General features: G+C 37.0%; 1 protein-coding gene across 11 annotated transcripts in view; it reads right to left on the bottom strand.

Moving 5' to 3' along the window:
- Positions 1 to 13174, bottom strand: part of PAM (peptidylglycine alpha-amidating monooxygenase) — a 214337-nt gene that overhangs the window by 42651 nt on the left and 158512 nt on the right. For 6 of the 11 annotated variants that reach the window (XM_032476430.1, XM_032476431.1, XM_032476433.1 and 3 more), the window contains one exon: positions 3454 to 3777. The exons of the other annotated variants lie outside the window; for them this stretch is intronic. In XM_032476430.1, the coding sequence (XP_032332321.1) occupies positions 3454 to 3777 (324 nt within the window). The remainder of the gene's footprint in view (positions 1 to 3453; positions 3778 to 13174) is intronic. 11 annotated transcript variants of the gene reach the window in all.

Here is a 13174-nt window from a genome sequence, read left to right as displayed (position 1 = left end):
TTAATTATAATGTTTTATTTAGTGGGAGTGAAGTGAGGAAGAGTTAAGACATAACTAGGGGCTCAAAAGTGTTAGCAGACTTCCTTTTCTTTTAAAACACTAATTGCAAATAAGATCTTCATCTCAGTCAAGTTGCTTGAATACCGATTTGAGAAAGCATGACCAAAGGCAATCTACCCCTAGTTATTACAACTGCAGATGAGATGATGGGATGATTGGAAAAAACCCAGCCATCTTCTTATCTATCTGTTATTTTATTTTATTGTGAGAGTCAGAATAACAAGAAATAACAGTGATTAAAAATCAAGACTTGGAGCAAATCTGCCTGGATTTGAATCTCAGTTCCTTGAGCTGGTGGAACTTTGGATATGTGATGTAACCTTTCTATGCCTCAGTTTCTTCCTCTATAAATGGGTTTATAAATAGGGTTGTTATGGGAATTAAATAAGTTAATGTATCTAAAACCCTTAGCCTGGCTCACAGTAAGGGCTATGAATGTTTGTTTTTATTATTCTCCTCCCCTCCAGAGATGAAAATTCAGCCTATTGAATGCCTTATTTTATCCCAGAATTCTACAAGACTTGAACCTGGAGGTAAGCATATGATCGAAATACATTAAAAGTATGGGCTCTGAGTCATGAAAAAGTTGTCCATAGAAACTAAGTCCAATTTCAATGCATCCTAAGAATATGTAAAGACTCTCTCTTATCTGATGGGAAGCATCACACAAGCACAGATGCATTTGCTGAGGTCCAGAGGGGTGCAGCGTATGCTGAACCAGGCTTCCTGATTAGGAATAGCAGTCTACTCCTATTTGATAGTGAGAGTAACTATCTGAAGCTTTACATTTACCTTTCAATGAATGTAGTTTCCAGAAGGCAACTAGAATGAAGACTAAGATTTTCTTTCTACTCTAATAATGCTATCTCAATATAGACCTCAAACTAATAGCAGAAACCTAACGATGTTAAGTGTAAAAAAGAAGTGCATTTGCATCTCAGTTTACTAGGATGCATATTTTCACACTGTATATCTTATATCACAGGAAAACATCAATGCAGATCAATGTAAGTGATTTGAAGAGCCACAAATTCCCATTATGATAGAACACTACTAGGTCATTTTTCTCCATTTATCAAATTCGAGGGCCAAATTTTGCAGCTTTCCTACACATTGCAAGAAAATTCTGTCCTGGATGCTGCCTCAGTTAAAATAATTAATACTTAGTTCTACTACTTTGGCATTTAAATTTTTAAAATCTTAATCCAACATGACAATAATGGTAGCAATTCTAATCATAATTATTAATAACATAACATTTATTAAGTGCTTTTCTTCAATTAGAGTTAGATATTACATTGTGTTATGGTAGAGTGAAAGAAAATTGAAAAGAAAAAGGCTTTTAGAAATAGCTTACCTAAACATGACTTTTGCTATTTTGCATTTAACTTTTTTAAAAGATTTTGAATCAGAGTAGTGCAATAACACTAAATCATTTCAGAAAGGAAATACATACACATTTTCTTCCTATAATTAGAATTTGTGCTGTATGTTTCTACAACTCATTGCTATATTTATTTCAGTGACATTCACCCACACACTTAAAATGAAAGGAAGCTTCCTGAACCAGATCCTGGAGAACTATTTTTCTCCTGGGCACTGCCATTTTGACCACATGGAAGGTATGAGGAGATTTGGCAAGTAAATGTATTTCAAGTATTTTAAGTATTTTATTATTTCTTTCTGAGAAAACCTAAGTAGGTTTTAGGAATATAATTCCTTAAGTCAAACTATGAATTTTATCTTGACACTTATGATGCCTATAAATATCATTATAACTATTTCAAATCAAAGAGTAACAAAGGCAAGTCATAGATGTCTAGAAACTGTATTTTTGGTGGTGAACACACTGTAGGGTATACAGAATTAGAAATTTAATGTTGAAACATATATAATGTTATAAATCAGTGTTACCTCAATAAAAAATAAACAAATAAATAAATAAGACAATTCCCGGAATAAAGCGCGCTGCGACGCTAACATTTCACACGTGAACAGAACTGTATTTTCACCAGAGGACTTTCCCTTCTTCTTTCTTTCTTTTTTTTTTAAATAGACAGGGCAGTTGGATTTATTTTGAAACAAAAGCTTTGTTGGGCTGCATCACATGCAGGAGAAAAACAATACTTGGAGTGTGGTTAATATCAGTATGTGTAACAGTGCAGTATGTTGCAGATTTCTGGGCACCATACTCAGAGATGTCAATTCACTTGTTCTTTGGTAGGACTCAGGAGTCTAGATTTTTCATAAGCACCTTAGGTAATTCTGACGCAAGGAGGTCCAGGGACCACCTCTGGAGAAACACAGATTTAGCAGATAAATTTAGAAGGAGTTTGAGCAGGGCTGAGGATGCTTACACACGAAAGGGTCAAAAATCTGGGTTCCAGTTAACATCACGTATCGACTATTAGGCCAGTCCTAACGGACAATGCTTGAAACTTCTGTGTGAGCAACGGCCACTGCATGCTAATTTTTTTTTTCAATTATAAATAAAAACCAGCTGGGTGCTGAATAATTTATGGCTTCCTGCAAAGCTGTATTTGAAAACATCAAGCTGGCAGCCTGTGCCATTCCAGCCCACGCGTGGACAGCTGCCATGCACGCGTATCCGTTACTTTTTTGGAGATTATCTCCACATGCTGTGTTATCTGGCTTTCCACATTAGCAAGTAACATGAAACACAATCGATACCACAGAAGCCACACACAATTAAAGACAAAGATGAGGCACTCCATAGCTTGCTGGAACAGAAACCTGAAGGGAATAAGGTATTTATTGTCCTCTAATTATGGAAGCCAATCCTGGTTAGAAGCAAAGATAAATCTGATAGTTACCGACTTGCTGGAAGTCCCTTCAGATATAACTACTCAACTTTCCAATTAAGATAGCAATTGATAATGGAACTTAAGAAATCAAAGTCATAAAAATGGTTACATTTTACAAGTCAATTGGATGAGAATGTTAGAAGTGTAAGATTCCTTTGAGAGGAATTTAGTTACCTTAAAAGAAAGTAGTGTATAACCATTTCATACACGGGGATTTTATACATCAGGTCTGAATTTTCAGTTTATTCCCATTGAGTTAAATGGAGAATACTGATTTGGTAAGAGTCTGTTACCCCAAATTTCATACGACACCTTCCCCAACATGATCCAAAGGTTTTTGGTCCTGGTAATTCTGGCTCCTCAACTGGATGTAGTATTGGACCAAAACAAAGGAAAAACTCCTCAAATAAAGATGATATCTGATAACCCAACGAGTAATCTTTTTTCTAATGACAAGTGCTTTTTACTGGTAAGCTTTTTCACCCATTAATTTTTATTCCCTTCAGATTTTGCTAATGTGGATTGTAGCATTTCACATTTTATTCTTTAAAAGAAGCCCTAAACGCACCTCCTGTGTGTTCTGGCTCCCAGGTGCCTTCACCAGGTAGGGGCTGCTGTAATGACAAAACTCTGCTCTCTGCTGGCCTCATAGTAGATTCTAGTCTGTGGAATTTGTGAATTCTGTCTCTGACAAGAATAGCATTGCCCCTCTCCTCATGTTCTGCACTCTCTCTGGCATCAGATCGACCAAGATCCTTCTTTTGGACTACGTTTGCAATCTCAGCTACCAGGTCTGACTCTGACTCTGCCTTTTCTGTCGGATTGTACTTATGCACATGAACAACATCTTCCCTTTCTCCTAGCAGCTTGGAAAGTAGTGAATAGAAATCACCTGTGGAAAAAAAGAGAAGAGATAAGAAGTGTAGAGTTCATAAGTTTGCAACATTTGTAAAATTTTGTGCCTGAAAAATATCTCCTGATTCCTCACTATAAGTTAGAGAGAAAGTTGCTCTCAGACGTTCATGCATGGGGGGTGAGGAGGGGAGGTGATTTTCCAGAACAATGAAAAAATAATATGCTCCACATTTCATTTTATAAACCGCCCACTACTTTCTGTTATCTCAGAAGTCAACAACACCAGATAACCTCTATTAGCATAATAGTAGAAATAAAATAATGCATATGTGATTGCATGGCATGTTTCAATAAATGGTTTTCACAATATATTTGGATTGATTTGGAAGTCAGAGTTCGTCAGCTTTCTAAAATAAAATATTATCAACAGCTAAGCCAGAAAACAGTTATCTTTATAGACAAACCCTTTGAAGTTGTCTTTAAAAGCCTATTAAAGTGTAATCCACAAAACATTAAATGTATTTTTTTGAGCAGGTGCTACAAAACACAAAAAACCTAACATCTACTTGGCAACTGGAAAACCAAAGCTGTATTATTATTATTATTATTTTGTTACATGTGCTACTATAAGTAGCTCTAGTTACCAATTTTAAAGAAGAAATGGACAAATTCCAGAAATACAATTTTATGAGAAAAGAATACTTTTAAATACGTTTCAGGGGAGGGAATAGCTCAAGTGGCAGAGTGCATGCTTAGCATACACAAGGTCCTGGGTTCAATCCCCAGTACCCCCTCTGAAAAAATAAACAAATAAGTAAACCTAATGACCTCCTCCCCCCAAAAAGCAAATTGAAAAATAAATAAATAAATAAATACGTTTCAAGCAAAAGACAAGGTTTTAACAAACTAGTATCCCTGAAATGATTCATCACTAAAATGTATTTCATGTCTTCCCGTACTCAGAAGTAAACCTGGATATGATAATATAACTCTATGAAAACAAATTATTTATAAAATGTTATGACATATAAAATACGACTATGGAAGGTTCATGAAGTATTCTAACCCTCATCATTCCCATCTATGCTTCCAATCCATTTACATCAAATGTGTGAATGGGAAACATATATGTGTTCTCAATGAAAACACAGATCTGCTTTCCTAACTCAAACCCAGAGGTGACCCACAGCTCTTCCTTTTCCTCACTCTAAGTGCTGCTAACGAAATTACTTATGACTATGGAGTCCTATTGCTTAAGTTTTAATTACATTTATAGCACGATCAGATAACATTTATAAAATCTTTTTATGACCATGAGGAAATAAAAATAATGCCTGGCTTAGCCAGGACACATTCCACTGAAGAACATGTTATTAGAATATTGGTGCAAAGGGATATGAAGTCTTTCCGAAACGATGCTAAGAGATCTGTCAAATTTACCAATAATCTTGGTTTAATGATTCAAAGTAGGTTTTCAATTCTTGCCCATGAAAGCAGCTCATCCCAGGTAAAATCTTCAATCAGAAAATAATTACCAAGTATTAGGGCCAATATCAGTAAAATGAACAAAGCAAATTACAGTGCAACCCATTCCAGAAGGCCACAGTGGCATTCTGCCTCACAGAAGAGAAATTAACCTATGGCTGCGAATCTCTCCTGTCCATATACTAAATATAAATAGCATAAAGCTGCTGTGCAAGGAAACATTTCATATAGAAAATAAAAACCAGATGATTTCAGGGACAGCTAAAGAACACAACTCTAAAACTTGAATCCATGACATTAGGCTAATATCGATAGAGGAACACAGGCTTAGAACTACGCATACTCAGGTTTGTCAGTAAAAATCAAAAAGATGTGATACATGCAGAGCACTTGGTTCCTCTGAAATGACCACTTACAATTATCACTGGGTTAGGAAAACAAAAGCCTAGCAATGTAATAGGCTTGCCTGCACACAGACGGCCCTGGCCTGGTGAGAACACGGCTTCAGAGCAGCAGTGCGCTCACAGAGAGCACACGCGGGAGACCACTAGGTGGCTGTCTCTTACATCCTTACACACAAACCAGAGGGTTTTTTTGTTTTCTTTCCCCCTCTTCTGGTGTATTGAATGTTATGAAATCCTGAAACGTTAACCATTTTTCTTAGTCATACTGAGATCTTGACTTAGGAAATCTATCTAACCTTGAGTGCAACGGATGGAGTACGGAGTACAGTATAAACAGAAGTTGCGTGGTCTCTACCCCAGTTTCGTCTCTCAGCGTTCTTTCTTTTCAGTTTATACTATAGCCATATTGGACTTTCAGTTCCTTGAATGTCAACTCTAAGAAGATGCTGTTTCTTCTTCCCGGGTCATTCTCTCCTCAGTTATCAACTTGTTCCTCAACCTTCAGAAGTTACTTAGGTGTCACATCCAAGAAGCCTTCCTTGACAATCAAATCAGGTGTCACTGCTGTGTGTACCTACTGCACTCTGCTCCTTCCCTGTATTGTTACTACCCCAAATCCGGTCCGTATTTCACACTAGCTTTCAAATCCAACCCCTGACACTTAATAGCTACTTTGTGCCCTTAAGCAAGTTACTTAACCTTTTAAAATAGATAACAGACAGCTACCCTCAAGAACTATTTCCTGGATTCAAAGAAGATAGTTAACATAAAATGCCCAGTCCAGCATATACCACTAAGCAGGTATCACTAAATTGTAGCCATTATAATTACTACTACTACTAATATAAACTCAAGTTGCAACATGCATCTGCTTTGATCTACTGTTTACCTAAAATTAAAAAAATCAGTTCCTATTTTATGTACTGGGATTTTCACAATGGAAAAAAGCCACCTTTAAATTTGCAGTCCTCTATTTTCTCAACAGGTCACTGTGGCTACCATTGTGATTTGCTTCCAGGCTTTGCCAAAGGAGGTGGTACCTGCACTTTCTTTAACTTCTTCTGAGTCTGTTTTTGGAGAAGGAACTATGCCTACTCCAACGTTCCAGAGGCCAGCCCTCCTTGAGCTGCCTAGAGCCTTTCCTATCTGCTTTTTCTTCCTACTCTAATACAACTCTTCCAAAGATTTGACTCAGGCTATAAACACACTCCCTTCAAGCTTATCCTGGGTGGCCACGGAAGCGAGAAGAGACTCTCCTTTGACCCAATGTCTTTCAAGCTTTTCCACTTCCCCTCTTCCTTTAACAAGTTCCAGTGCCATCTACATTTCTGTGATAATGGAAATAGTCTGCATACCGGTTCTATCCAACATGATAGCCCCTAGACACGCGGGGCTGCTGAGTACTCGTAGTGGCTAGTGTGACTGAGAAACTTAATTTTTAAGTTTGCTTACTTTTAATTCATTTATATTCAAATTTAAACAGCCACATGTGGTTAGTGTCTACCCCACTGGACAGTGCAGGGTTACGTGCTGCTGCTTCATCCTTCCTCACAGCCTCTTCCTGAATCGAAGGCATCTGTTTCCACTCCCTGCTTCACTCCTGCACGGCTTCTGCATGAGTTGCTCAAGAGCTCCTAGTTGCCAAAGCCAGCAGACTCTTCATCTTGACCGACTGGTGGCATGTAGCACTTTTAAAGTCCCTTCAGAAACTCTCTTCTTACGACATTGTTCTTGTCAGATCTTCACTTGTCGTCCTTGCTTCCTCTTATTCTGCCCAGCATATGGAAATGTTGGTGTTTTCTGAGGTCTGTCTCTGGCATACTTTCATTTTCCCTGACTAAGGCCTCTTCCTACTAAGTGATCTCAGCCACTCACAAAGCATAAGCTGCTACTTCCAGACAAATGACCCTGAAATCTGAAGCTTTCCTAGTACGGAGAACCTAGTGGTATATAAAACTGCCGTCTGGAAATTTCCACTTGAATTGAATGTCTATTTGAACGGAATTTTGAATGCAACATGTCTAAAACAGAGCTCTTAATCTGCTCCCCATACTTTATCTTTTTTATAGTATCTCTCTCGGTGATGAAACCATGTTTTGGGTCAATCAATCCAGAAACTAGACTCATTCTCCCCTCACTAGTCAATCACAAAGTCAGTTCATTTGACGATAATGATTTGTCAGCATCACCCTTTCCCTCCCTCCCACCAGTGCCCACCTGAGATTCCTATCAGCCTGGGATGGTCGTGCTGGAAGACTCCTACCCTCCTTCCTCAGAACAGACCCTCATCCTTGCCTTCGATGGGAAAAACCTGTCTGGAATAGTACTAAAGCTCCTCTGCCTTTGTGCAACGGACTTGGGATTGAAGGTAACCTGCCCCTCCTACATGCTCCTCAGTTATGTCCTCTTCCCCAGCTCTGTCAACCTATGTGTTCCTGGGTGGTATCCTCTAGTTCTGTTCTGGGTCCTGCTGCTAAAGGGGGCCGATATTTAATTTCCAGACTGGAACCCATTTGAGAAAGAAAGAGGGTGTTGTTAATATTTATACCAGGCATAAGCTAGTACAGTCCTGAAAAACCTGGGATGTATCATTACCCTATTTATTCTTGACAGAGATAACATTTAAAGAAGTACTTTATAAACTACAGATGATGATACCAGTAATAGCAGCTAATCTTTTTTTGAGAGCTTGGCATGACTAAGTCACTTTACTGAGTGCTTTATACAATGAGACACATTTAATCTCTATGAAATACTTTCTGTCCTCATTTTAGGTGAGGAAACCTAATGGCACAGCACTAAGGTGCACAGCGGGTAGGAAGCTGAATTGGGGTTCAAATGAGACACCCTGACTAAGTGTCACTACACTGGATCCAGGTTCTCTTCCCTTTTCTGTACCAGCCAATAAGCTCTTTTCTGTGAATTCACCTCAGACCTGTCAATCTTACTATATTAATTTTTTTTTTCTTTTTAAAGTAACAGTCTTCTGAGCTCAGGTGCTGCGTTCATCCTTTAACTGAACAAGCTTCTTTTTGTCCTATCCTGTCTTGTCTTCTTTTTATTATGACATAAGATGCTGATAAATTAGTCAATACATATAGTGATTCGCACAAAGCTGACCTAAAGAACAGTGACGGGTTTTCTTTGGTTTGAAAAAGTAGAAGAGTTTGCAGTTCTCTCAGTAGTTTTCACTTACTACTGGTAATACACCTTACATGTTTGACGGATTCCTCTAAGGTGTTCTAAAAATGCTTTTTTTTTTTCTGGTACTTGTAAATTATTTGGTATGGGACAAATGGAAAGGTATAAATGTGATTTTATATAAAAATAACCTCTCTCACTTCTTAATCATTGTCACTTTTCCAGTGATTAATACTGTTCCGATCACAGCAGATACTCAACAAATGATTCTGGAATGAATAATGTGTTAAAAATGTCACTCCTTGCTTCTGCATTAGTAAAGATAAACATACTTCCTTGATGACTTTAGGCTGCAGTGAGTTCCATTTCTTTCTTTTCCTCACTTAAAATTTGATTTTTATCTTAAGAAATGCAGAAATGCTCTAGGTCTTTAAGTAATCTGGCTGAGTGGGTTTGGTATTTGGAAAACACAAGTATCATAGCAGCTAATGTGTCAGGAAAAGGAATACAGCATAATACAGGAGGATCTAAAACACTACCAACTAAACCACAAGTCTGTTAGATGTGTGCCTGCATCAACTACTTCATGGCTCAATGGACATTTTTCTATTTAATGGGGATCACTCACTATTCCCTCCCACCAGCATGGAAATTTCTCTGGTTCACTTTCTGGAATATGGTGAGATCAAACTAAACAAGATGGAAACATACTTTGAAATACTGCCCCATGTGGGTTCTTTTTTTTTTTTGGTAATAAAATGATTTGATTATTGGATTAAAAAATTAAGCACCCCTGCTTTTAGATAGCATAAACTCCTAATTGTGGCAGGCATTTTTATTTTTAAAATAATCAAGAACCTCTTGGTAATCTTTTAGAATAGAAATTTCCATTTCCCACACAAATCACTAGTACTTCATTACCTAAAACAAGCAGCTCTTGTTACTGCTTATTGCTCTGTGATTTCTATGGTACATAAAGAGTAAATAGGATATTCATTAGCAGTTTAACCACTGACAAAATATGCCAAGATTATAACCATGCAACAACAACTGATTGTAAGAGGGATATGAGGAATGAAAAAATAAAAGCACTTCTCTTTAGATTTTCATATTTTGGTGTATAACTCAGTCATAGCTGACTTTCCCTTCTGATTAAAGTTGATTTGTCTTATTGATGGTTTACTTATTATTAACCCACAACATTTATTTTACTAGCTTTAGAGAAATAAAACACATGATCATAAGACCAGTTCAAGGATCACAAATGAAGTTGAACTTTATCATTTTTTCCTCCTATAGAACTCATCTGATTGAGCAATAACCAGAAATGAGTCTTTCAACTCTTTGTGTTTTTAAAGAAAACAAGGCAAACGTATAAAAAAAGGAGAAGTTACGAGAGGATGACTTCTGTAACTACCATACACACTGATCTATATTGGAAAGCCAAACCATGTGATAAATGACCATTCACAACTGACTATTCTGTTATTAGGAAACCAATTTAAAACAGCATCCACTCGGCTCCCAGAGCCATGGAGGGTATTTAGAATTGCATTTGATAGATGAGTTCAATAAATAAAGACTTGTGAGCTGCTCATAAATCATAATAAACTGGTAAGATTTTAGTGAATGGAAATACAAACAAGACTTGTATCTTCTTTAAACAGCAAAGTGGCATGGAGAATGGTTGGAATTGCTAAGAAGATGCTACTGAAATCATATGGATTTTATTAGGGGATGAAGGGAGTGTCCTATCTAGAACAAAACACAGGAATATACGTTTTAACTACTAAGCCCAGCCTGTGTTTCACTCCTCTCAGAAATGGTTCACCAACTGTTACTTTAATAAGCTTTTACAGTAGAGTATTGTCTTTTTAACTTGCAATCTTGTTCCCTTGATTCTGCTTCTTTGATAAAACATGCCAATGGTAATTCACTTTTGTTAGCATAAAACCACCATGAAATTATTCTGTTTCACAGAAGGTGTCTGAAGACCTTTAACTATCTGAGGCCATGGAGTGTTTTCCCTCTACAAATTGTATTTTTGTCATATTCTACCTGCCTTGGGAATACAGGAGCTCATGCTGACCTTTGAGTAGAAAGATGGATTATAGGAGGGCATAAAGACTACAATGAAAAGAGTTTGGAGCAAACTGAATAAAACATGTTATAGGCCCTTCTGCAGCAAAAGAAATGCTGTCTGGAGCATAATGCACAATAACAAGGACATACTGGTATTGTAGAACTGACTTTCAATTCTGTCTTGCAGCTTTTTTTTTTTTTATTAAAGACATCAAATGTTTCCAACACAACTGACATAAATTTCAATACTGTATCTATACCTTGAATTTTAAAGGAGAGAAACACTCAAATTCATAACTCCTAAATGTAGTTGTATAGATTTGTGCTTGCAGCTGGCAAGCCTCTTAGTTTCAGCCCATATTCCCTGCCTAAACAATGTTGATAGAAAGTTCAGGCTGTACCTCTGGTACGGTGAGCATATATAAAAAAATTATAATGCATAAGAAATAAAGAGAACTTAAAAAACATGTATGAGTTTCCTAAAAGTGCCAACCATAACAGGTACATAAAGGATACGTTTGTGTGTGTCGGCTCTGGAAAACCTCAACAGCTTTCTCACTCTGTGTAGTCTCCTAGGATTCATTTCCTCCACCCAGAATCACTGTCTAATTGGGTTTTATTGTTTAGCTTATTGTACTTATTACATACAGAGGTAATTCTTCACTTACAATGTTTTCAAAGCATGATGACATTTCAGATTGTTTTGAATATCCATTAGTGTTTTTCTGCATGGAGGCTGACATAATCAACTCACTCACATAAGCTCACCTATAGACAAATAGGCTATTTTCAAAGCACTGTGGGCAGGAATACACACAGATTATGCAGCCATTAAAAATCATGCTTGCCAATAATTTTTATAGTTGAAGGAACTATTCAAGACAGTGTTAAAAAAAAGAGGATACAAAACTGTGCATATATTTTGATCTGAATATTGTTTAAATAATTTACCCATAGATGTGTAATATACATTTCACATGCAGGGTGCAAGCATATAGCCATATTTCTGGGGGTTATGGGTGATTTTTTATTTACTTCATACTTTTCTATAATTTCCATATCTTCCATAATGAATATAATTTTTAAAATCAGTCAAATACGTATTCTTTAAAAAAATTCTCTGCAAATTTAATTAAAGCCTCATTAAAATGTCTTCAATTGTTGCAAGATCCAAGACGACTTGGTAGGTAAAGATGTCCACATAATGAGGTTCTTCTGGTGTTTCCATCATTAGACCTTTTGCGATAGAGTCTGAGATACATTTCCCTTCAGCCATATTTTGTTCAAGAGGGAGCAAATGCAGACACAGATGCTAGAGGAGGTCAGTGTGCTGGTGAGTAAGCACAGACTGGGCAACTCTACATGGATTTACACAACTCATGTTTCTTTCAAACTAGTTATTTCCAATCAAGATGAATATTCTGGTAACAATTAATAGCTAGCAATTTTAGTGATGAGAATATCAAAGAAAATAAAATGCTCACATTTCTCCTGGGGAAACAGAGTATTAGATAAACCTGTGTTAAACAGATTACTGGTTTGCTTTGATTTTTTTCTCTCCACGTTGAAGGTACCTACTACTTCCTGTCTCTTTGGGACACAGCTACATTTCTTTTTCCAGCCTATGGCCTATGAGTATTTCTCTCTCTTTTTTCACTGCCTCAGTAAAGGTCATTCCTTCTTTCCAACACAGCACTTATTATGTATCATGACCTTTACCTTCCTGTCCGTTTTCCAATGTATTACGACAGGAAGTAAAACAACATTGTTTGTATTACCCAGGTAGAACTACTCTACTGATGGTACTGAGTTTGCCTTTGGAAACCTGTCCTCTGATTTTTGGGGGTCTTTTCTTTCCTGTCCCTCAACTGTTCTATTTCCAATGGGGGTTCGATGCCCTCTGTCAGACCACCATGGATGCTGTCTGTTAGCTTGTGGCTAGCACAAATGATATAATTCAGAGTTTTTATTTATTGAGGATTTAAAATATTAAAAGAATCAATACAACCAGGGGGAGTAATTGAACATAATTATTTTGGCTAGAACAACAAAATAAGGCAAAGGGTTAAGTGTGAGGGCTTATTTTAAAAATCAGCATACGTGGCGTAATTTATTTGAATAATTAGAGCCCTCCTATTAGCTACTTGGTCAATTTAACACCCCAGGGAACGAATACAAACAGATGTTTTGTGCAAACAAACATCTCTGAGAAGAATGGGATACTCAGTAATAAGTAGATTTGCCCTGGGTACTGCAAGGAGATAGATTGATCTCATTAGCGAATCAAATGAACTATGTATACAAATATGCACTTGGTATATT

This window comes from Camelus ferus, chromosome 3 (genome assembly GCF_009834535.1).
Source record: "Camelus ferus isolate YT-003-E chromosome 3, BCGSAC_Cfer_1.0, whole genome shotgun sequence".
Taxonomy (NCBI): domain Eukaryota; kingdom Metazoa; phylum Chordata; class Mammalia; order Artiodactyla; family Camelidae; genus Camelus; species Camelus ferus.
This window is presented reverse-complemented; position numbering and strand designations above follow the sequence as displayed.